We start from the raw sequence: 26072 nt of genomic DNA on the forward strand, positions 1-26072 counted from the left end.
ACCAACTGTGCTGTATAAACCCAGCAAGCTTCCTGTTTATCATTATTGTTTTCATCCTGAAGGAAATTTACTTTGCTCTCAAAGTAAATTCATCACCCTTTAATCCTCTGGGTATAATGCAAAAAAGAAAAAGAAAAAGAAAAAGAAAAAAAAGTGGGGCACTACTGCCTGCTCTGACTTTGATGCCCAACATATTATCAAGTGTTCTGCCATCTGGGGGGAGACTGAAACTTTCCCCTTTGGGTTTTACAAATGGAGGCAGGCATTTGTAAATTGAAACCAACAGTTTATTTAATGATGCATGCCTAGATGTCAGCATTCAAACTGAGCTATCTGGCACATAGGCAAACTTACACTTTTCCATAAAAAGGAGGAAGGAAGGGTGAGAAAAAAAAATCAATGTGGCAGTATATTTAAGACTATATATTTAAGACGTTTTATTTTAGCACAAGCTTTTGTGGATACAAACTCACTTTTTCAGATGCAGTGCCTAGTGGTATTAAGGCATCAGGTATAAAGTACATTTATACAGTTATGGGCGTGGGGTAGAATCTATCAGGATTCAGAGAGATGCAAATCATTTCCCTTGCTCAATATTTTCTAAGGGCATACATACTACAGGTCCCAGTGGCCCACAGCAGAAACACCACCAACTTGGACAATAATATTGTAACCCTTTCCAACCACATAATACAGTAAGCCAGGCAGAGAAATGTTCTTTCACAAGGCTTATCCTTCTGCCTCTCAAAACCTACACACATGCAGTTTTGTGGTGACTTGAAGGATTTCTTCTGCTAGTTAAAACTCAGGGAATATTTCAGGGAGAATGACACCAGCCAGGACAACAGTTTACAAATTGTCGTCTGCACCACATGGCAATGGTCACTGCAATAACACATAGTAAGACGTTTCCAAACATTACCAAAAAAGAATTCTACATGGACCCCTCCAGAAGGCTGGCACATGGAATTGGATTTCTACCTAGAATGCTTTTGGCATCATGCGCAAACTGAGAGAATCAGCAAGAGATCACACAATCTCAGCCATATGGAAATATAAGAAGAATATAACTGATTTTCTGTGGAAAATACAGCCCATCCACAGATAACATCTTCCTAGCCACTATGCTTCTTGATCCTGTTAACATCGTGCTTTGTACCGGCAGACTTCATACCCCTCTGCATCCAAAGATGTGTATTTGTATCCACAAAAGCTCATAATGAATAAAAAGCAGTTAGTCTTAAAGGTGCTGCCACATTTCCTCTTTTTTTCCCTCCCCTTCCCTTCCTTCTTATATGCTGCAAGAGATTAACATGACTACATCTTTGAAAACATTCACTTTTCTGTTCATTTTTAATTTTGGATGTCTAGCCAGCAACAGCACAAAACAACGTATTAACCAATGGTTGAGCAAAAGTCATTAAGATGTAATGGCGATTTTAATGCACACACCTTTCCCTTACATTTCAGACTATTATTATTTTGTTGTTGTTAATAATATCAAACACAAATTAATAAATGGTAGATGCTTAATTTGATTTTCATTGGGAATTCAGAGACCTTAGTAACTTTGCAACTTTCAAATTTTCCCAGAGACAAGAATACTTTACTGTGGCCTTATGATCATTCTCTGATCTTTCCCTTCAAGGGGAAAATGTTCAGAAATGAATGCTGGTAAGGACAGTTGAGAAGAATTATGGAGAGAGGAAGAGAGAGAGTGACTGAAGAAAAGCAATTGGATTCTCTCTGACCAGTGGTTGTATTCTCACCTTAGAAAATCAGTATTGCTCCGTAGGAAAAATCCAAAATCCAAACTCAGGTAATACTTTTATTAGAACCAACTAAATTATCACAAAATATTGAGCAAGTATTCATGTTTTTCTAAAATGTTAAGCTTCATCTTCATATCTTAATGTGATACTGCATTTGTATTTTCTGACTTTCCTTAGAAAGAAAGTGAATGCACCACCATACATTGTTAGGCTATAAAATGTCAGAAATATTATGCAGTTACTTTTCTTATGTGAGCAATTTACAGCATGGTTGATGAATGGACTATTTTTAATAGCTTCTCATTTATGGATGCAAACACCACATATTAACTGTACTATTACTCTTTTCATCATCATTCCACAGATCTTTATAATAAAGAAAAGAAGTGGAATATACTAACATTACTCTTTCATTAAAATCAATTTTATTTGCTGGGTATTATTTTCAATTAAATCTATTTCATACTAGATTATTCCAGAATAAATTCAATTTACTCTAAAATATGGGAATGGCCTAAATACTCTAAAGGCATCAGATCGTACCTGATATTGGACACTAAGTAGGGTCAGCTCTGGTTAGTACTTGGATGAGAGACTGCCAACAAATACCAGGTACTGCAGGCTCTATTTCAGAGGAGGGAACTGTTAAAATTACCTTGGAGGATTCCTTTCCTACAAAAGCCCTATGACATTCATGGGGTCGCTGTAACTCAACAGGCAACTTGAAGGCATATAAACACCCACACACACACCTGAAATACTGGTCAAGATCCTACTGAGAGTCAATGAAACAGAGAACTCTGCCAACCCACTTATGTGAGATTAGTGTACCTAAACAGTGTTGAAAAAGTGAAGCTACCAACCTGTGGTGGTGCAGGCACTTCTAGTATCTGATTGGAAGCTTCCCAGGATGCTCTGGCTGCATCTGCACTGCAGAAATAATCTGTTTTGACATTACCTTAACTGGCATGGCTCAATGCTATGGAATTCTGGGACTTGTAGCTTGTTGTGGCATCGGGGCTCATGGCATGTCATACCAGATCAGCTTGCATCGGCCAATCAGTGGTCACAATGGTCATGAGCCAGACAATCACATCTGTTGGATTGCTCTGAAAGTGAGTTGAGAAGAAAGGATATAAAAGATGAGGCTTGGCTGCTTAATGTCCAGATATAGAAAGGCAGCAGAGGATCAAGTCTGTGGGAATGAGTTAAATTAGTTAAATGAGTGAGTCAGTTAAGACAGAGGAAGGGGTCACTGGAGAACAGGATGAAATAGGAATAAGATCAAAATATAGTGGCCCCTTGGTATCCGCTGGGGTTTGGTTCCAGGACCCCCTGTAGATACCAAAATCTGTGGATGCTCAAGTACCATTAAATACAATGGCATAGTGCAATGGGATCAGGATTGCCTGAAAAGAAGGCCCTCCCTTCATCCACCATCTTGAAGGAGAGAAAGGCAAGCCAGCTCCAACAGGCCTCTGAGGGATCTGCTGGACTTTCCCCCTTCCCTACTGTCATTCTCTTCTCCTTTTATGTCTTGTCTTTTTTAGATTGTAAGCCTGAGGGCAGGGAAATGTCTAATTAACAAATTACAAGCCGCTCTGATAGCCTTGGCTGAAGAGCAGGGTATAAATAGTTGATTATTGTTGTTGTTGTTAGGCTGTCCCTTGTATAAAGTGGCAAAATCAAGGTTTGCTTTTTGGAATTTATATATAATTTTTAGTATTTTCAAGCCATGGATAGTTGAATCCATGGATAAAGAGTTCGCGGATACAGAGGGCCGACTGTAAAGATAAATGGATCATTATATTTTTAGAGATAAAAAAATAATGTCTGCAGGTGGCATTTTAGTTATTTGGGAGCTGTTTGGTGTAGGAGGGAGGGAGCTGAGGAAGAGTTTAGAGAATGTTGTTATAGGCTGAGTCTCTCTTATCCGAAATGCTTGGGACCACAAGTCTTTTGGATTTTGGAGGTTTTCAGATTTTGGGATATTTGCATATACATAATGAGGTATCTCAGAGATGGGACCAAATCTAAACACATTCATTTATGTTTCATATGCACCTTTTACACACAGTCTGAAGGTAATTTTAGGTACATTATTTTAAATAACATCAACAACATCCCACCCTTTCCCCAAAACTGGGACTCAGAGCAGCTTACAATATTAAAAAACAGTACAATTAAAACCATACAAGAAGGTACATGAAATAATTTTGTGTATGAAAAAAAAGTTTGTGTAAACTGAATCATCAGAAAACAAAGCTGTCACCACCATAGCACTCATGTGGACAACTATGAATTTTGTAATATTTCCAATTTTGGAATTCCAGAAAAGGGAGACTCAACCTGTACACTTAAGCCAGCCTAGTTTGGGATCCTGCTGTTCATTCTACTGAGTGGTGCCCTGGACTTCTACTCCAAAGTCTTGCCCTGACGGTACTGCTGGAATTAACTTCATGGAAAAGCTACAAGTATAGTGTACTGTTTTTCATGTAAAGTTATTAACCTAACACAACAAAAGGAGCCCACACACGTATGTAATGACAGTAGACTTTTATTAACATATTTTACAATATTGATTACGGTATTTCTAGTTTTGCATTTGATGTGTCAGACTGATTTTGTTTCTACAGTAATGTACTGTACTTAATTGATCATTTATACAAGATACCACACCAGTATATTGGAGGAATAGCAGCAGCAGCAGAACACATACATGCGCGCGCACACGCACACACCCAATTATAGTTTGGACCTGTTATTTTTCAAAGTAAGCCTAATAAAGCAGATTTTCAAAAATGTATGAGATTAATCAAACTTCTAGTCCAGCAGCATGCAGGTGCTTTTCAAGTAGGATTTTCAAACAAGTGCCTTCTCTTTTCTTTTTAAAAAACTGACCAGTGACTAATTCACCAGTATCAAAATGAACACCGTGAAATACAAAGATCTGAAAGTTAAGGCTAATAATTTTACTTCACACCCATATACACATTTTTTTTAAAAAAAATCCACTTTAAATAACACGTTTTATTCCATTTGTAAAGACATTATTTCTTGTGAAATTTAAAACTACACAGAGCAGTCAAATTCAAGCACCCTGTCATAGTATTATGCTGGGAGATGTCAAGAATATTTCTTCTTGTCCACTTTGCCTAAAAATGGCACGATATTCAGAAATGAGCAATGTAAAACTATTATATGTTGCCTATATGATACATATTAAAATGTAACAATGTTTTTAGGGAAGGAAAATGTTTAGTGGAAGAAACTGTAGGCGTCAAGGAAGATTCAAAATATATAAAACTGCAAATAACAACCATATATTTTATTTGATGTTTTTGTAAAAACTAGTGGGCTAATGAGGCTTTTTATTGAACATTGCCATTTTCTTCATATTACTTTGTACACAATTTGCAGCAGCTGCTTTCCTATCACAACTTTGAACAGAAAACAGCTTTCAATCTATTTTATAACTACAGCATTTTTAAAATCAGTCCAGAGATAAAAACTTTACAGCAAAAACTACAAGTAGGTAAGTATCAGAAATGACATCACTCTTTGAAACAGTAAGCACATGTCTGATTATGAAAAAGGAAAGGGAAAAAATTGGCAGTAATGTATTAGGACTACTGGATAATTTTCTCTGCCTGTGGTGTTTTCCTATAAAGGTGCCCATTGTGGTGCTGTTTCAAAGTTCTCTTGTCCCAAGTGCCTTCAACTTGCTACAGTCCTCAATAGTGGAAGCAGACCTCTGTAGACATGTTTCTAGCCTGGGGGCGTAATCAGCTGGATTCAGAGCATGACCCAATGTGATCAAGCCGAGTATTTCATGTGAGTGTATGAGAAGGGCAGCAAAGGGCTTGACTCAGCCTGCCCACTACTCCCTAATTTCTGCCAAGCCAAAAGAATTTCATCTGTTAACAACAGGCTCTTGGGATGCTCCATGAGGATTCGAGGAAAGTTGTGAAGATATATTTTTCATGTACGATGCAAAAAAAGAGGAGGGGGTAATCAGGCACCATACAATTTAACTCCCCTCCCTATTTCCCTATTAAAGGAATTTAAGCAGAAAGGGCAGTGATTATACATACAATAGAAAAAAATTGCTTCAACTCACAGACGTTCCCAAATTAGTCTCATTTGCAGAGTATCCAGCATGTCTTTCTCTCTCTCTCTCTCTCTCTCACACACACACACACCCTGCCCACCACACTGACACGTACAGCTAGGTGGAAATGAGACGTGACATGCTTGGTTTGGTTTACAATGTACCATTTTGGGCATTTTACAAATGCTGTATATACACCAACAGTAAAATTGATTTGTTAGTATTTACTAGTAAATAAAGCTAACTGAAATGTCAGACAGAATACTCTGTATGTATTTGTATTACATTAAAAGCAGCAAGCTATCTATTTTACAGCTATTTCACTAATCTCTGGAGTATATCTATGAAATTCCTGAGAATGAATAAGGTTTTCAGCAATGCCTGAAACTATTTCAATAGCTCTCTGGCAATAAGCGAAATATACTCTAAAATCCTTTAGACCATTTCTGTACAATCTCACAGATCAAAAAGTGTCACAACTCTTTTGTACTTACAGATATATATCAAGCAAAATCTTAAAGCAATACAAAGAAAGGCAAAGAAAAAAAAGCAGTATAGCAGGTGTCCCACACATGTACAGTGCTTCAGCATAAACAAACCCAATCAGGGAAAAATAAAACACTCAATACCCATTTAGGGGATTTTTAAAGTACAATTTGTGCTTGTTATTAGTGGATTAGAAAGCAACGACTATCAAATAAATTTAGATTCTTCACTCAAATTAGAAGGACTAATTGCTTTGCATTTTTAATTATTAAACTTCTTATGACCAGCTCCTAAAAGAGGGCTTCATAAAATATAGCTGGGCTTCAAGCTTTCCGCAGTGAGGAAACTCAGTTTTCATTTGCTTGAAGCTACAGCCCATCAGATAGCATTCAAAACAAAGGCGATGTGATGGTGCAATGCTGGCTGGTGATCTACAAACCATTATAATGTGGTCCCCATCTTTTATTGATGTGATCAAAGGTATGTGATACCCATTGCTGTTCAAGCACTTTGTATCTTTCTTTACATATATAGAGAGGTTTGCCACGCCTACAAGAAAAAGTAAGATAAAAGCAAATTAGCAATCTATACAAGCAGTGAAAGCTGGACCAAAATTATTTGCTGTTTTAACCATCTGCACTGTGTTCAAATGCTCTACAAGACAGGAAGGAATCCTGAATTGTCCACTCAGATCAAGACCCTATGGATCAAAGGACTGATCAGGTTGACTGACTTTGAGAGCCACTTTAAATCAGAGGTGGGGAGGTTTGGTTATCAGATTTCACTGAGCTTAAACTTCCACTGGCTCCAACTAGCATGGCCAATAGTCAGGGATGCTGGAAGCTGTAATGTAATAGCATTTGGAGTCCCAGAGACCCACTCCTCCACCATTCCTGAACTTTTCTTGCAAAGGAGCCAAGTGTATCACCCATGCACACGTTTTCTTCTTCCCCCTAGATAAAACCCCAGCCCTCTTAGATCACAAGTTTTTCATGAAGGAAATGGTACTTGGACATACTACTATCTCTTCCTGTTTACTCAAAGTCTTGTTATAGGACTGTACTGTTAAAGCGAAAAAGGCTCAGTTTAAACTTAGAGTATAGCTAGAATAGGCGCGACTGCAAAGTTACCTGTCTTTAAAAATCTTACCTGAGATCTCTGTCTTCTTCACCATGTGCATCCAAGTACACAGAACCCCAAAGGCAAAAACGAAGACCACGAATTATGATGATTACAGATGCGTTGATCAAAAGGAATATGCCTGTTCCAGCACCACAGTTTTGTGAGTGCTGAGGTTTTATTTTAGAAAAGGTGAGAGAAGTGGATAAAAATTCTTGTTAATGACTTTGTAACAAATATATATCTATTTTGCTTCCAACATATAATTGCATAATATTAAAAACAAGTTAAAAATTAAGCCTCTCTTTTTCACATGGAAGTGTATGAATATTTTTATGAAACTGTAAATTCCAGCTAATGGGGGACATGCTCAAGAGTGAGATTGTAGAGAAAGGTAACTGAATTCAGAATTATTCCCCCAAAGCTCTTTGACACAGGAGGGACACTCCCAGAAGTTTCAACAGGAGAACCTTCCCATGCTAAACTACATCTTGCAGTGGTGGTAAATGATTTGGACAATGAAACTGGAGCTAAGAGTTAAAATGAATCTCCCTGGACCTTCAAACCCAGTATCTGAATTTAAATATTTGTATTAATTTTTGTCACAATTCTGGAAGTTTTTTGGCAATCTTTCCAGAATTGTGACAAAAATTAATACATATGAAAATATTAATATAAAAAAAACTAAAGGCCTATACAGATTGGGAGAAAGGGGTGAACAGAGGCCGCCCCTTTCTCCCCCGGATTGTGGCCGTGCCAACAGCACGGAAACGATGTGCTGGGAAAAAGGAGGCATGACACAGCTTTTTTCCCCGCCGCTGCCAAGGTGCCTTAAGTGTCCTGAAATGGCGCTGTGCGCCGCGCCGTTTGGACATGACACGAATCATGTTGTCATTGTGTATGCCGTAAAAATGGCGACATGCAGAGATTGCGCCCATGGTGCACAGCAGTACTCAGGCACGTGCTGACGCTCTGCTCTCCTGAGCCCTACTTTTGCCCTCAGGCCAGCACAAGGCGCCGGTCTGTACCAGGCCTACATTATAACACAAAAGTTTCTCTGGCACCAGAGCCCTTCCTGCATAGTTTGTGCACAAACATTTTCCTTCCATTCAATGGATGGAGCAGCTCTGCAGACCACCTGTGCCCATGATCATCTTAGAAGCATTCCTCCACTTCACTTCACTGAATGAGAAAGAATTACAAGAGGACTGGAAGGAGAGACACTGTGTGCATACTGCATCATCTGCATCACAGGGGTCTGCTGGGATTACTGGATCTCAGCAATCAATGACAAGCATTCTTAGAAACATTTCCTTTCCATAGCATTTTTTTGTCTACTGTTATCAATTATATCTTACCAAAACACATTCACAGTAGCTCTGTTGCTTGCAGCAAAGTCCTTTCAAACACACAAAAGTGCCACAAACCAGACAAACAGCAGGATCTTTAGGAACCTTGGAACAGACTGAGCAACTTTTTCTGTGATAGTATTGGAAAATAGTATTGTAATTTTCAGGCAGTTGGAGGAGGCGTGGTAAGTCCCATTTGGGTTCCTGTATAAGTAAAATCTGAAAAGAGGGAGAAAAAAGGAAACCATATTAAAATACTCATATATTCTGCCTGTCTTCTCTCTCTCGTCTAACTGTCTTTAGCTGGATATCACCTAGAATACCAGTTCTAGGATACGACAGTTCAAAGAGGATATTGACAAGCTGCAATGTGTCCAGAGGAGGGTGACCAAGATAATGAAAGGTCTGACTTAGGAAGCTGGGTACATTTAGCCTGGAGACAAAAGGTCTCAGAGATATGATATCCATCTTTAAATATCTGAAGGGATGTCATGTAGAAGATGGAATGGACTTAATTTCTGCTGTACCAGAGATTGTATCTACCTATTAGGAATTCATAAGTTTTGAATTATGCTTTAAGCTTCATGTAGTTTCTTTCAAAAACTAACCTTATATTAATTAGTTTTGTTAGGGATAATAGCTGATTAGGAGTTCAGGAAAGAAAAAGACACTAGGAACCACACTGTAAATATATGATGTCTAATGGAGTGCACCAAGAAATTCCAAAAGAAAATCAGCATGTGTTTTATAGAAACACAAAGCCTTTGACAGCATAGATCATGAATGCCCTTAAAGACATGAAAATGTTGCTACATTTGATAGTCCTCATGAGGAATCTGTACTTTGGACAAGAAGCTACCGTTCAATAAAATACGGAGAAACAGAATGGTTCCCAGTTGCCAAAGGGATCAGACAAGACAGCATTATTTCACCCTATCTGTTCAACTTATATACAGAAAATATTATACAAAGAGCAGGCTTGGACACAAGAAAAGAAGGAGTGAAATATCAACAATCTAATATATGCAGACAAGACCATACTACTAGCTGAAAACATCACAGATCTAGAACAACTGCTAAGGAAGATCAAGGCAGAAAGTGTAAAGGCAAACTTATTGCTGAACATGAAGAAAACAAAAATAATGATCACGGAGGATCTACATAAATTCACCCTAGACAATGAAGAAATAGAAACAGTAAAAGAGTTCCCATACCTTGGATCAAACATTGATCAGAATGGGGACTGTAGTCAAGAAATTAGAAGAAGATTAAGAATGGAGAAGGGAGCTATGAAAGAACTAGAAAAGATCCTACTGAACAAAGATATACAACTACGCATGAAAATTAGAATCATACATGTATTCTCTATAACCATGTATGGAAGTGAGAGCTGGGCAATCAAGAAAGTGGGTGAGAAGAAAATCAATTCATTTGAGATGTGCTGCTGGAGAAGAGCACTGAGGAGACTGTAGATAGCCAAAAAGACAAACAAATGGCTACTAAGGCAAATCAAGCCCGAAATCTCCCTGAAAGCCAAGATGACTAAACTGAAGCTCTCACACTTTGGCCACATCATGAGAAGCCACAACTCACTGGAAAAGAAAGTAATGCTAGGACAGTAGAGGGAAGTAGGAGAGGAAGGTTGCATGCTAGATGGATGGATTCTATTGAGGAGGTCACAGATGTGAATTTACAGGAACTAAGTACAGTGCGCCCTTTCTTTACACAGGGGATCCATTCCAGACCCCTCCCTGCGTAAAGAAAAAAAGTGTATGTTGGAGCCCCATTAGAAGTAATGGGGCTCATGCCCACGGCGTGCCCGAGGCTTCTTCCAGTACAGGCTTCCAGCATATGCTGGAAGCCGCGTCTGGCACGCCCGCATATGATGCGGGTGCACTGTAGCAGAAGATAGAGAATCTTGGAGATGTCTCACACACAGGGTCATGATGAGATCAACTTGAAGGCGGTTAACAACAACAAATAAGCAAATAAACAAAATCAACAAAGAGGAGAATACATCATGAGTCATTTGCAACTGGCCACACATTTTTCTGATAATTCAAGATCCGTCAGGGAAAATCTCCACCTTCCAACCTCATCCAGCCTAGTAAGGTCTGGATCTCCACCCTGACTCATCCTAAGGCAACTTGTCAGTTGCAAAGCTACCACCTTTGAGTATATTCTAGGCTGTATTTTCCAGGGAAACAGGGTGACATCTAGCCTCAACATGCCTGCCTAGTACCCTGTGAGAATGAAGAATGCACATAAGACCACACCTGTGAATCCTCTACAAATCATGAGGATCCTATTGCAGTTTGAATAATTAATAAAAAAATGGCTTTGTGGGGAGAAAGTTTGAAAATCTTGAAAACTGCAGAGCAATTTCTATTTTTTTCATTTTTACACACTATCCAAGGCTATGAAATCACATATTCAGTTTCCTGAAGATGCATTCATAATATAATACTTGTATTTTTATTTTCTGACAATGTTTAATATTAGTTATTCTCTCTTTGCTTTGAGTAATTACAACAGTTGTAATGTGTGAGCCAAAGTTAAACAGCCATTCCATATCAAATATGTTTTTAACAAATACACTATTTGCTGATGAAGAAAAATTTAATACCACAGCTAAATGAAAACCAGTTTGCTAGAATATAACTACCTGCACACATTTGAAAAGAATTTCTTACATTTAAACAGGATTAAATCTAAAGGGGCAAACATTGGCCAATAGTGCAGTATAACTTGTGGTCTGAAACAATGTACTAGGATGTGGCAGTGTTATTTACCTACCTTTACTTGTTTTGTATGGTTGTTTGAGAATGAAACCAATTCTGAGCACCACTGGGATATTATGTCAAAGGGTGGCACAGACCAATCAAGACAAGAGGCACTAGAGAACTGCGATGATTGAAAAGATGATAACAAGCCCAGGCAGTTGGCAAGAACAGTAAACTCTTCACCTTCCTATTAATCATAAAAGGAGTTACTTTCAGAATGGAAGCCAAACAAGGAAGTAGTAAAAGACAATTATCCATTATGATATATCTCATGAAGAACAACGTTTTCAGTTTCAGTATAAAACTTTCTCTTCATTATGCATATACATCCAGCACAAGATCATAGCTCATTGTACTATGGTTAATGCTTGCATCTCTGTGACATATCTTTAAGATGTTTACACAATTTTTTGCATATATGAATTTCCCAGACACAAGATGAAGACTTGTCATAGTAGCTTAATATACACTATATCACCATGACAGATATAACAAATTAGGTTTTCATAATACCTGACAGCTGGGTAGCTCCCCTCCAAAGAGATGGTGCTGAAGAAGGCTAGTGATCCTGAGAAAAGGTAGGCAGAATTGCTGCAAGTAAATCTCTATGGACTGTGGGCACCAAGCACTAGTGCTGTCCTAAATTAGTGTCAAAAAACAAAACAAAACAAAAACCAATAGTAAACCTCAATTAGTGGGATTTTACTCTGGAAGAATCCATAATTCTATTCAGTAGTTCTACTGGTGGATAAAGAGAAATACAGACTTAACAATCAGGTATGTGTATTGTTTTCAAGCCACCTGCCAACTTACAGTAAACGCACAATTTTCATAGGGTCTTCTTAGGCAAGGTATTCTCAGAGGTGATTTTGCTAGTTTCTTCCTCTGAAATTGTTTGTTTATATCCCTCCCTTTCCCCAAACTGGGACTCAGGGCAGCTCACATTAAAAAATAGTACAATTAAAAGCATACAAAAATAGTACATTAAAACAAGATTAAATGATTACAATATTAAAGCGTGTTACATGTTAAAAGAATAGAATACAATTAAAAAGATAAAAATGTTAAAAATATTTTAAAATGTAGCCCACAGCACTGGTATTCCTTGACAGTCTCTCATCCAAGCACAAACCAGAGCTGGTTCTGCTTAGCTCTGGTCATGACCTTTAAAGCCCTATACAGCTTAGGTTCATATTATTTGAAGAACTGTATCTCCTCATATCAACCTGCCAGAACACTAAGATTTTTGGGGAAAGGTTTTCTCTTGGTCCCATCACTATTGCGGGCTGACTTGGTGAGGACACGGGAGAGCACCTTCTCAGTGGCTGCTCCCACCCTCTGGGATGCCCTTCCATGGAAAGCTAGGCTGGCCTGCTCCCTGCTTGCTTTTCATTAGCAAGCCAAGACATTTTTATTTAAGTAGGCATTTGAGAATATTATCATATTAGGGTGGTTTTTAAGGAGTGAGTGTATTTTAGTCATGCTTTTAACGTTTGTATATTTTTATGTGATTTTATTCTGCTCTTAGATTATTTTAATTGTTTTACACTTTGTTGTTGTTGTTTTTTCAAATATTTTTATCTGTGAGCAACCTTGGGCCCCTTCTAGGAGAAAGATAGCATAAAAATGAAACAAATAAATAGCTCTCAAGATGATGGGTGCCTTTAGTGTATTTAAGCCCTAACACAATCAGATAGTTAGAATTACAATAACATATGACTGACACATCCAAATATATAAACTATACCATGGCTGGATCTTCTGTTTCCTCTTGCTCATAGATCTTCCCTTTAGAGAGTTCACTGATCACATGGCTCAGTAGCACTTCCCAAGTCTTTTTTGCATTGGATAGATTCTGTTATTGAAAAGAAATCCATCATCAAATCAGTTTTGATCCAAACGACACAGTGCTCCACTCCATAACTGAAGTAACCTGCCAAAAATGGTTCCCTGATTCTTTTCTTGAAGGATGCCAGTATTTTGCACATACATCTATATAGCCCAAGCTAAGGAATAACATGTCATATTTCTGCATGAGGGACATACAATGCTCTATTTGGGGAAGAAATTACCAGGGAGGGAGGAAAGAGCCACAAAGAAAAAAATTGTGTTCACATGGGATGCATTTTCACTTTAATGGAGATGTGGGAAGGACTGAAGCTCTTTAATTCATACCTAACCTGTAGGGAGAGACTCTTGAGAAACCAGTGGAGCTTCAAAAGCCTGCATGATGTATTTCATGTTTTTAGTTGGCCCAATAACGGTACTGCTGTTTTATTGGATTTTGGAACTTGTTGCATTCAGGTGTATGCATACAGACTCCAAAGAAATGTTTACTTGATCCACAGCTACTAAATGGAATGGAATATAGTCTGTTCTGGAATCCACACTTCTTCCAAACTAAAAGATCTATGCTAGGAATATATTTATTACAATTTCAAACTCCTTGGAGAAAAGAGCTGCACCTTCAGTAAAGGTTGGAAAACCTTCTGAAGATGCCCTGGAAGTAGTGGAATGTCATAATGTCATAATTCCCTAGGTACAGAAAAAAATATGGTTGTCCTTGAGTATGAATGACAGATGTTTCTCCCTGCTCACATGTACTCCCTGTGTAGCTAATATGGTGCTGGGGGGGGGGGGCTGCTGCTGCCATTGGTACATAGGACAGAATACACATGCACACACACTGCTGCAGTAACATGTCATGGTTTCTTTCTCCTTCCCATTTATTTTTGGAAACATTTTCTATTAGCTTCTCCAAAATTTAGGAACAGCTGGTAGTGGAAGTGGGGGATAAAATACTGGTTTTTAGTTGCCTAGAAAAAAGATCAAGACTGTTGAGTAGAGAATTTGATTACACCATACTTTTTTAAAAATGATTCTTCCTTAAAAGGATCCACTGAAAAAGGAAGATAATAGACATGCTTATAACCACACGTGAAAGTGACATGAAATTGATAGTTCTGTTCACTGTATTGTAGGCAAACCCTGTGGATGGCATTTTCTTTTTGTTTGAAGGCAAGAAGCCATGGCCTGAAGGCAAGAAGTCATCTGCCTTTGACCTATTTCAGAAAGGCAGCAGGGACAGTGCTGATAGTACTAAAGCCACATCAATCCCTTCACTGGGAAAGCAATGCAATGTTATTTCCACTGAGCAATTTCTAGGAGTTAGAAATGTCAGCATTAAGTCACTACCCATGCTTTCTTTCCCCCATGTACAGCAGTTACAAAGGTAAGCTAACAAACCAGTTTGAAATCAGGGCTTGAAGTTGGGCTTACAATTTCTGTCTTGTTTAGAAGCAGAAAACCCAGAGCTGAGTTTGTACATGACACTCAGCTGTTTCTCGCTAATGTATTCCAACTTGCTAAAGTGTTTTCTGCTGAGGTGAATGGACAGCATTCACTAGTATGCTTGTTTGTGAATGGTAAAGTTAGCATTCATAACAACTTTTGCTTGGCTTTTTATATGAATATAGCCTGTGCTTCACTGCAAAATCTAAGGAAAATACTATAGCCGATATCCAGCAACAGCATAAGTAGCTCGGGGCACTCTAGGGAAGACTTCAGATCTGTTTTTCTACTACCAGTCACCTACGATCATTCCTTTCCCAGAGGTGTTTGACATGCCTATGTTGCCATCACCATGGACACAAGAAGAACTGTAAATGCTTTGCATTCTGCCATTACAAAGCATCTGTATATGAATGCAAAGAACTTAAAGAACACAAATATATCATACTTTCAAGCAGAAACTGCACCCTATGGAATCCTGGGCCTTGTTATTTGGTGAGACACTAGTGCTCTCTGACTAAGAATTCTAAATGCCTTTCTCTGAACTGCAAATCCCACTATTCCATAGGGTACTGCCATGGCAATCAATGATAGGATCATGTGTACAGTGAAAAGTTCCCAAGGATCTGGAATTCCAATGAAGAGCAAAAGGGTAGGGGACAGGATGAGACAAAGATATTTTGTTGCCAGAGGCAGAGTGGCTGATGGTGTGTTACAAAGTCAAAAAACATAATGCTCTCAGCATGCAAAATGTTGATTTTAGAGGAATGCTTTTGTTTCTGACCAGTAGAAAGAACAAGCACAATCTATATTGGCTGTTTACTCAAAGCACTGAAGATGGCAGTACCAAAATCCAAAGAACTGAGGTGGAACAGATATAAATATCTGCCATAAGCTACAGTATTTTCCACTGATCAATACTTTGTTCCTTCACTCCTTTGGGGTAATTTGGCCCATGGTGTGTAAATACCATGAGGAATTATTTCTGGAGTTTACTTCTATCCATGCTGTTTCATCAGAAATGTCACTTACTCCAAGACTTGCTATCCAGTAAATGTGAAGAGGAGTGCAAAACAGTCCAGATCCCAGTGATAACACAAGCATGCACACATAAATAAAAGAATAAGTACATAATGCAATAATGTGAGATGAAACATAAGAAAATTAGTGACTGCATGAACAATATCTACACCAAATACAAAACAAACTCATATTCTCATCAAATGAATCACTAAGAGGAATTTCCACCATCCCAGCCCCCTGAAAAGAGACATGGTTTTTCTCCCCAACAAGCCCTCCATCAACTGTGTGACCCTAGAGTAGTTTCCTCATGAATATAATACTCCAACTCTCATGTAGAAATGCTGACATGAATAAGAAGAAGCAGTCAAGACAGTTCAACTCTGGCCAACCAATCAGCCAGGCCTTCTGGCCATGATACCCTGTGCATTCTCCAGCATTATCACTATGGCAGAATTGACCTCCATGGACCTCATGGAAAAGGCAAATACGGTTGCCCCTCCTAACTCACAGATCTGAAATATCCACAGAGGGGTGACCTCCACTATTTCCAATGGTGCATGCACCCGGCGCACACACCCAAACCATGTACACACGGGGGTGTACCCCATTCAAGCCCTATGAGGCATGAATATGTGCAAGCCTCTATTTTTGCGGGGCGGGAGTCCAGAACGGATCCCCCACAAAAAAGGAGGGCCAACTGTATTCCTCTCTTCTGTCCTTCAGAGCAGAGTGGGAGAGGAAGGTTTAAGTGTAAGTGGCTCTACAAAAAAAAAAACAGCTGACATTCCCAAGGACAGTGAAGATCTGGGATGGTGGACAGTTTCTCTCTGTGATAAAGACTGATCTTGTATTTCAACTGAGATGTAAAAACTGAACTTCTGTGAAAAAGAAAAACAGGCTGCAATGCAGTATAGTGCTGTGCACATCTATATTCCAGAGAAGGCAAGAGGATTAAATGTGCACAACTGGAGACAGAACAGCATCCTTGGCATTCTACTTGCAGTTTTTGACAAATCAACAAACCTTTTTCAGAGCTCCTGAGTTCATCCAAGTCATCCTATCTTCAGTACTGCATTTAACAGAAAGTATGACGAGAGCTTGCATATACAACAGTGTGAACAGCACCTTTGTGATACATATAAAGTGTTCTAGAAGTACAAAAACAGACAAGGTGATTCAGGCATTTCAGGTTAAGATTCATATTTTTATAAACCAATCATAGTCCACAAGTTTGCAAATAATTTTTAAAAACAAAAAATCTAAATGGCAAATGCACAAAATTATATTTTATAAGGACACATAGACAATGGTGTCTTTCAGGCAGAAGTCATACATTTAAACAGGCTGATTTAAATCAATGTTTTACTTTTGGTACTGTAGAATTTTATTTATTTTAATGTGTGTTGCTACTGCTCATTTACTGATGTAATGTTTTGGATTTTGAGCCACCTTGACCACATAAAACAAGGTACATAAAAATACATTTAAAGAAATTATAGTCTTTGCACTATCTGGACATTTTAACACTCACTTTTAACTCTTGCCTAAACCATTATATCAAAGAGGGGAGGATGGTCTTCCACTGCAAGTCAATGCAAAATGTTCACTACTTTCTAGACCGAATATAATAAAATAATCTGGTTTTAACTGAGGAACTAGCTAGGAGGTCCAAGTAAATCTGAAGCCCACACTAATAATAATGAGGGACAATTTGCTCTGGGTATCAGAAGTACTGTGCTTCTATTTTATTTTCCAAAGCGAAAATTACAGTCAACAGATTGTACACTTTGTGAACAAACTTTTATCGCAGTAGTATAGATCTACAGAAAAACTTGAATTTGTCGACAATCCCCTCAAGAAACTACTAACATTATCAATATTCAAAAAATCAGTTTTCAGTAAATGCGGCATATAACATCTCAGCAAAACGTGCTTAGCTGACATTAAATATCAAGCTAAATGTCATGTGCTGGAAGGCTACAACTTCAGTAAATGAGCTTGCCTACCAAGCAATGCAGGGAAGAGAACAACTATTTCAGTTAATCTGGAAATGGCTACTTTGCCAATATTTCACTGAATCTTTGTTTGCCAAGGGAAAGGAAGCACAGAACACAAGAATAGCTCAGGGAACATATATAAAGATACGCACTGGAAATGGGAAATTCAAGTGTGAACCAATTGGTTTTTCTTGCCGTACCTATACCTAGGACCAACAGAGACAGGAACACGTATTTTTTATTTATGGAAGCAGTCTGGCTATCTGGGGACTGCTTATTATGAAAACTGTATTAAAACTAGTGTTTTATTTTTGTATTTTAATAATAACACGGGGTATAAATACCATAAATAAATAATAAAATAAAATAAAATAAAATATTAGGTTAATTGAGGGATGTGTATGAACACAAAGAAAGCTCTGCTATTCTTCCTTTCTCTAGGCTAAGAATGACTGCTTTCCTCCTTTCTCACAATTTGCCTTCTACATTTTCTCTTGTTATCTGAGCCCTTCTATGAATTCTTTTAAACTAGTTAACAAATTTTTGAAGTGGAGTGGCCACTGCCGTCCATATGAGGCCTTGGTAATGATGGACAGAGAAACCTTCGGTTGTTTTTTTAAAAAATTAGCCTGGTAATTTGTTTACAAAGGAGTGTTGAATCATCCTATAAGGAGGGAAGCATGTTAGCCCTGTCCCTTCCCATCTCCAGTCCTGTTGTTCTGAGAGGAATGAATGAGAGAGCTTCCCTACCCACGTTTGTTTTGCATTTAGCTGAGGACCCTGATTTTTGTTTTAACATTCTAAATCATGTGGACAATGCCCACAGGTAGGAGAAACTACCCAGTACAGACTCAGCATTTTCCATATAAGGAGAGTGGGAAAATGAGACATGTAGGGGTGGCGCTGCTACACCTCCCTTTTCATGCATTGATTTTAACATGCTTTGTAAACAAGTGAATTTGGAGATATGTTTCTGGTGGTACATGTTAAATGGCATGAACCTTCCTATCCACAGTGGGTCAGGGGCTCCTTATCATTCCCAGTTAAAGCACACCTTAGGAACACAGTCTCTTTTTCTGAAACAAATTCTGTATCACTTTTACTATGCTTCCACAGATCAGTGCAAATTGAATATCAAAATAAAGATAAACTAATATTATTATACAACTGCAATGCATTATGATGTAAAAAAAATCTCTTTTGTATTTTAAGCAGGTATCCATTCCTCCTATATTTTAGAAATATCGACCGTCTTCAACTCTGTGATAATCCTTTAGCTCACACAGAGATTGCTCATGACCTCCTGCCCTTTAAGCCCTCCATTTTAAACTGATGAAACAACTGACTGCTAGTGGACTGACCTCTAGCATGACGTTTCCCTACAATCATAGAGTTAATTTGTGTTCTCTCTTTTGAGGCTGCTTCAGATCAATCTTTCAGAAATAAAAGACTGAATAATATAATGGCATTTATTTTGCCTGAATCAATGCTGGATTGGAATAGATAATGAAGGCCATTCAAGAGTTACTAAGATAGTTAATACAATTCCCAAGATCTTACATGAAGGGCATGAGATCTGTACACTCCTTATTAAGTGCTAATTTTCTCAAGGAATACTATCTAGGTATCCTTTAAAACAAAGGGCTCTTGGGTCAAATTGACAATTTGACAGATTAATTCCAGGAGTATAAAATTGTCTTAGAGGTATTAATCCGATATATCACAGACCAAGAAACAGAGCTGTATTTTACCTGCATGTAACATGTACCTCATGTACTGGCAACATGAAGAACACAGCAGTCAATTTGTGCAGATGCATGCAAGCATATCACATCTGAGCACTTTGGTAGCTGGGGAAAACTTTCCCTTCCTTTATTATCAATTTCCACTGCTGAAGACATAGGAACTTCTTCAGGGCAGGAAATTTTTATCTTACATTATTCCCAAGAATTTTCATGGACACTAATGATGCAAACATTTGTTGTTGTTGCATGCCTTCCAGTCATTTCTAACTTATGGCAACCTCAAAGAGAACCTATTACCAGGATTTCTGGGGCTGACAGCACGCGACTCATCCAAGATCACCCAGTGGGTTTCCATGGCCAAGCAGGGAATCAAACCCTGGATCACAGGCATGCTGTTTTATTTTAGAATCTCTCAAACAAATCAATAACAGTTAAGAAGGAAATAAATTGATCTATTTATGCTAAATACTTCTTACAAAAGGGATAAATGCAATTTTAGACACAGTTTTGACTGAAGTATTCAAATGGTCAATTAACTGGGTTCTGAAGGGGGGGGTCACTTTAAAAGTTGTCATCTTCATGCATCCACAGGACAAAAGGCTCCTGATACAGATGATTATGCCTTTTAATGGAACACCTCAACCAAAAATCACAGCTAAAGCTAGTAGCTGGTCAATATACTTTATAGTGTTCAAAAAAGGAATGGTAATTTATAATGCTTACAGTAAATGAATCCTGTACATTTGCAGTGAAAAAGAAATCATATTTCTGAAAGGTGCATATGAATCATAAAATTAAAAGCTTTAAAGCTGGCAAAATAAGCAGCACTAAATTATTTCTGCTTCAAAAATGTCTCGGGATTCCAGGAATGTGTTTAAATTTATACATTATAACCATGACAGATACTGTGTTATAACAATTATTTTTGTCATGTGTGACACAATTGCCACAATTTCTACAGTTAAATTAAAATAAATTATTCGCTTTCACCCTTAGGCATTCACAGTTCAATGTGAAATATTAAGCAGACCCAATACAGTAAACAAATGAAGGTCAAACAGAAGGACCTCCCTTCTCACCCATAACTCAAGGAATTTAATAGTTATTCCCAGCCCTCATGGTTTTACTGTACTGTTGTCTGATAAAGGTGAGAGGCCATAGATAAGCCTGTCAAAGCACAACCACCACCACCACAAAAAAAAAAAAAAAAAATCTGTTCAATGCCAACTTCTAGAGATAAGGAAAAGTCATAATTTGAGCACAAGCAGCAAGCAAACAGGATTTTTATTTGCTGTGCTTCTGAAAAGCTGGAACATGGGAGGGATCACTGTCACTTGTTTATTATATATGCATTTTGTGTAGCATACCTTTGCGCAATGGCTGTGGCATGGTTAAAATCTGGATAAGCAGAAGGGATGAGACGTCTCTATAAAGCACTGGAACCTCTGGCTGCTCTTCATTACTCATCCTGAAAAATTACACACAAAAAAAATCATTGTATTTCTCATCATAATCATTTTATTTCTCACAATAAACTATTGTATTTCACAAATTTGTCACCGCCATAAGTTTTTAAAAAAAACCAAAACTCTTGATTGTAAGCAGTTCAGACACACAGGCATGTGCTGAAGGAGAAAACCTGTGACTTGAAGCCCCCAAAATCTGGTGTTTAGATCCCTCTCACTCTTCACAAAAACTGAACAGCTTCCTCTCCTATCTCTGTACCGCAGTTTTGTGTTTGATCTGTTTTAATTAAGCCAGTTCCCTCTCTGCTCCACACCAGTATCTTTGCCGATTGAGGACTCCTTCCATTTCTCCAAACTTTGTTTTAATATCTCTTAGGCATCTGCTTCTGTCTTTTCCTCCTTCATGTTTCTTCATTAGTATTCTTCTAAGACCTCCTGCATGCATCAGCACAGATTTTACTTATACTTTCAGGGTTCAACGACATGTTGGATGTAAACTGGATGGACAACTGTGGCAGGCTCAGAGGTCAATTCTGTGCTCTCTTGGAGTCAAAAATGGCCAATAAAAATTTGAAGTAGTGGGATGTCTATTTCCATTTTGAAAAACATGTATTTTTAATGTTAAAAGTATACAGGCACCTGCAACTATTTAAAAGATTAATGGAGTGTACTGAAGACTTCCAGGACAGGGAATACACACATATCTGCCCACTTGGGGTGACAGTCTGCAGCAGCTGCAGGTACTGAGGGCCACAAAAATAGTCTTGCCTGTTGCTTAAATTTGCTTCATTCTGATAGAATTGAGCAATGTTACACACAGTGGCAAGGTTTAGATATGTTTCTTTAGCAATGTCAAGCATGTTAAACTGCTCTCTCATCTATCAACAACCTAAGCAAATTCTTCATCATGACACTGAAAACTACCTTTTATAAAGTCTGTTTAAAGTATGGAAATGATCCATACTGCAAGGCATATAAGAGAGGCTGATAAGTGTGGCTTCCCAAAACATTGCAACAGAGGCAGTTAATAACAAACTAATGTGAAGTCTGATAGTGAAAAAGCAAAATTATTGTACTGTAAATGAAAATGAATCATCGTAGCAGAAAGTGTTCATAGCTCTGTATTACATTGCACCCAAAGACAATGACAAAATATTTATTTCCTAACTGACAAAAAGTGGTGAAATAGCATTTCTTTAAACTGTTGAAATCATCAGCTAGCTGGCACATGTGATTATATTTTATATTCTGTATTTTTAGCCCATGCTTCAAAATGAAAGGACTTAGTGCTGATCAAGCCTGCACTGAATTGTATTGCACAACAGGGTTTATATGGTTTTAGCTGCTTCCACCAGTCAACATCCCCCAATAGCCTTCTCGTAATTTGAATTATTTCAACCTCCATCTTGTGATAGTGTTGATTTATCTTCACTACCATGGAGTGACTCCTATTTCCTTGGAAGTATTTAGTTTGTTATATATAATAATAATTAATAATTTGTTTTATTTATATACCGCTATTCCAAAGATCATAGCGGTGAACAGCAAGTAAGCTAATTAGCAAGTAAGCTAATTACTTTTAGCGACCTCGGAAGGATGCAAGCCTGAGTCGAGCTTGGGCCCTTTTGCTGGACTTGAACTCGAGTCGCAACCTTGTGGTTTTGAGTGAATGGCTGCAGTACAGGCATTTAACCACTGCGCCACCAGGGCTCCGGTGTAGTTAAATTATTATGGATCTTCAAAGTTTGCACTGCCTGATTTTTACCACTACTGCTTTGCTTTGTTGATGCAAAACTACCCAAAACATGTCTCTAAGTAAATATAAATAAAGACATGGCCTAAAGTTACCTGCATTAATATGATAACTCAGCCACTCTCAAGCTATGGAATAGCCTGCCAGAGGAGATCCGATATATCACCAGTCTTGAAAGCTTGAAAAAGGCAATCAAGACGTATCTCTTCCAGCAGGCCTTCCCAGCTTAACATTCCAACAAACCCCTGTCAGTTTATCTATTTATTTAGCAACCGCCCGCTGCCTCTGCCCTGCTTTTAATAATTGTTTTAACAATTGTTAATAATTTAACTGTATTTTATTGTGGATGGGAAGGTTGGGAGGGTTTGGGATAGAATGGACAATGAGATGCTTATTGTATTTTATGGATGTTTTATTGTTAGCCCTTTCGATCTTTTTGAAGAAGCGGGATACAAATAATTTTTTATTATTTTTTTTTATTATTATAACCCCATCAATTAAAAAGGTCAAGAAAATTTATTTGGGGATTAAATATTTTTGGATAGGATAGACTGGGGAAATCTTGTGTATAACATCTATAGTTCATTATTTTTCTTGAAATGATACAAAGAAGCCAAAATATTTAGTTCCACCTGATGACTTCAAAGTTTAAAACATGCTTCACACAGAAACCTGTGCAGAATGATACTTACTGCAAATTTTCATCACGTGCCAACTGTGTAAGTTTCTTCCATGGGTTGAATGCAGAATCAATGCTATAGAGTCGCATATGCATTGCCAATACGTGGAACAACTGATCTAAGGGGTAAATAGAACAGTTTCTACAATCACTTAGGAGACAAAATCTATAGACTATTTCCAGGTTCTTGGAACATAGAGACTCAAGCCATAAGAATGCAAATTTACTTTATAGACACCATAATTCTTCTATTACAGTTACGAGATTTCTTGCTTACACATTCTCTCTGCCTAGTTCTTTTCTATATTTTGCCTCCAAAACAGAATTGGAAGCCACAGAGCTTGTAAGCACAAAACCCACACAAAATTTGGTTGTTCTGTCTGAAATGGGTCATCTTGCCAATAAAATAGTTGCCTATAAAGTAGTTAAATTATAAAACAGATAATATCTAGAATAGGTATCAGCACTTAGCACTGTCCAGTTAATCTGCAGATCACGATATGCATAAATTCTTATAATGTAGTCTTTATACATGTTTATCTCTGTTTTTCTTATTACTTTATATGCTTAAACTGATTGGTCAGACATCAGGTTTGTGGAATCTACTTCGCTTTGGGGGAAGGGCATGAATTCTGAAATCTAAACAGAGGCTGGTAAAAAAGACATACGTATACTGTACCTAGAATTAAAGAATCTTGAACCCTGAAATGCTGTGAGTTCCAGGATTGAAGAGAACTCACAGACCTTTCACACAAAATCCATCCTTGGGTTTTTCAAGTATTTCTGATTTCTGCAGTATAATTTGGAGCTGCTGTTAAACTGCTAGTCAAAAATCCTTGCTAAACTACTGTAGACCATTGAATATCTTACCAACAGACTTAGCCTTTCTGCCCAGCTCTGTTCTACAACTTCTATTTAACAATATTAGAAAGAGTCAAGGTAAAAATGAATCATATCAGAACAATGCCAAGTTAATTTCTTACAAACACAATGGGTTTTTAAAGGCAACTAAGGGCCTGAACAAACAGGCCAAAAAAAGATGGCTTCCACACATCTTGGGAGTGTGGCAATTAGATGACGCGTGCCCCCAAGACACGTGGAAGACGTGTCAAACTTGAGTCCGGGCCACAGAAACCCAGCCCAAATGGGAACATTTTTCCGCTCCAATTTGGGCCAGTGGCAGAGGGTGCCCTCGAGATTGCGGTGTGTGGTTGCCACAGTCCCAAGGCTTCTTGGGTGAGGGTGTCATCAAGCCCCCCCCCCCTTCGTGTTGGTCTGTTTCCCCACATGACACCAGATATCTTTTGAATGAAGTCTTACAAGCTCACTGTTTACAAGGACAGTTGGAAAAATGGACACAATTCAGCTGTGATATGACATGCTATCCTCTTCCATTGAACTCATATATTTGTTTTTCTATTTAACTATGATTGAATTCTGTAAGCAACTGATACAGAGAACTACTCTGTAACAACTACTACAGAACTCTCCTGCACTACTTTTGTTGTGTTGTTTGTGAAACTTTTAATACAGCAGTAGCTGCATTTCAGTGCAGCTGAAATACCTTAATTCAACCTTGGATTCTTGCGAGTAGTATGAACCAGTCTAAAACAGTTCATTTCAGAAAGAGTTAAATGAAACATGACTGTTGCAGCATACATTTATCCTGGATCTGTAGAACCAAGGTGATGTAGGAAGAATTATATTCATGATTTAACCTCAGTATTAACACAGACTGATATCAATAAATAAATATCCAGATAAGGATTCTATCCTTTGTGGTATTTTTTACCTATTAATTACCAGGCTATCCTTCCTTCAATCTGTTACTGTCTTTGAGACCCATGCAATGTGTTCTGTTTCTTCTGATATGCTTATTTACACTTAAATCTGTTGTAGAACTATACACATTTTGATGCAGGTTTAAGGATTAACATATAAAAGCATATTCCTCCTTGTATTTGTGGATCATTTCATAATATCTGATACCACCAGTGCCAGTTCATAGTCAGATTTTTCCAATGCACTAAACAGATTATATATACTTCCTCTACTAAATGAAAATCCACTCTTTAGCACTCTTTATTTTATTTTAGTTGTTACCACCTGAGCAGACTCCTGGAGATGCTACATTTAAATATAAATCACGGAAGGAATCAATTTATTTTCCACAAATAGACAATTATTCATACACACTTGGGAGGCCAAAACTGTCTCATGCTGAAGTCAGCTGATTCTAGCAGAGCTTGAGGGCTGTAATTAACTCCTGGGGTTTGTGAAATAATGGAAGGCACAGATGACATTGGAACTGATTGCTGTCACCTGTTTTCTGAATCAGATAGAGCAAATGAAGGCAAAACAAGTTCCCATTTCTCCTGCCAAAGGATTCTAGTAGAGAACTGCATTTTACTTAGAGCCTTTTCCAACAGGCAAATGTATTTTGGAGGCTTTCCAGGGGGGAAATGCTCGCTTCTTTTTGTTTCTGTAATGCTAGCAGT

At 38.0% G+C, this 26072-nt stretch overlaps 1 protein-coding gene across 5 annotated transcripts in view; it reads right to left on the reverse strand.

Annotated features, from left to right (window-relative positions):
* Positions 1 to 2508: 2508 nt before the first annotated feature.
* Positions 2509 to 26072, reverse strand: part of UBR3 (ubiquitin protein ligase E3 component n-recognin 3) — a 126140-nt gene continuing 102576 nt past the window's right edge. For 4 of the 5 annotated variants that reach the window (XM_042441445.1, XM_042441436.1, XM_042441429.1 and 1 more), the window contains 9 exons: positions 23588 to 23693; positions 21044 to 21144; positions 16958 to 17082; positions 13368 to 13475; positions 12134 to 12259; positions 11634 to 11807; positions 8847 to 9056; positions 7519 to 7658; positions 4314 to 6918 (listed from right to left, as the gene is read on the reverse strand). In XM_042441445.1, the coding sequence (XP_042297379.1) occupies positions 6801 to 6918; positions 7519 to 7658; positions 8847 to 9056; positions 11634 to 11807; positions 12134 to 12259; positions 13368 to 13475; positions 16958 to 17082; positions 21044 to 21144; positions 23588 to 23693 (1208 nt within the window). In that variant the 3' untranslated portion in view covers positions 4314 to 6800. Of the gene's footprint in view, positions 2525 to 4313; positions 6919 to 7518; positions 7659 to 8846; positions 9057 to 11633; positions 11808 to 12133; positions 12260 to 13367; positions 13476 to 16957; positions 17083 to 21043; positions 21145 to 23587; positions 23694 to 26072 lie in introns of those variants that run through there. The other variant, XR_006100867.1, reaches the window with a different exon arrangement.

The sequence above is a fragment of the Sceloporus undulatus genome, chromosome 1 (genome assembly GCF_019175285.1).
Source record: "Sceloporus undulatus isolate JIND9_A2432 ecotype Alabama chromosome 1, SceUnd_v1.1, whole genome shotgun sequence".
In the NCBI taxonomy this organism is placed as follows: Eukaryota; Metazoa; Chordata; class Lepidosauria; order Squamata; family Phrynosomatidae; genus Sceloporus; species Sceloporus undulatus.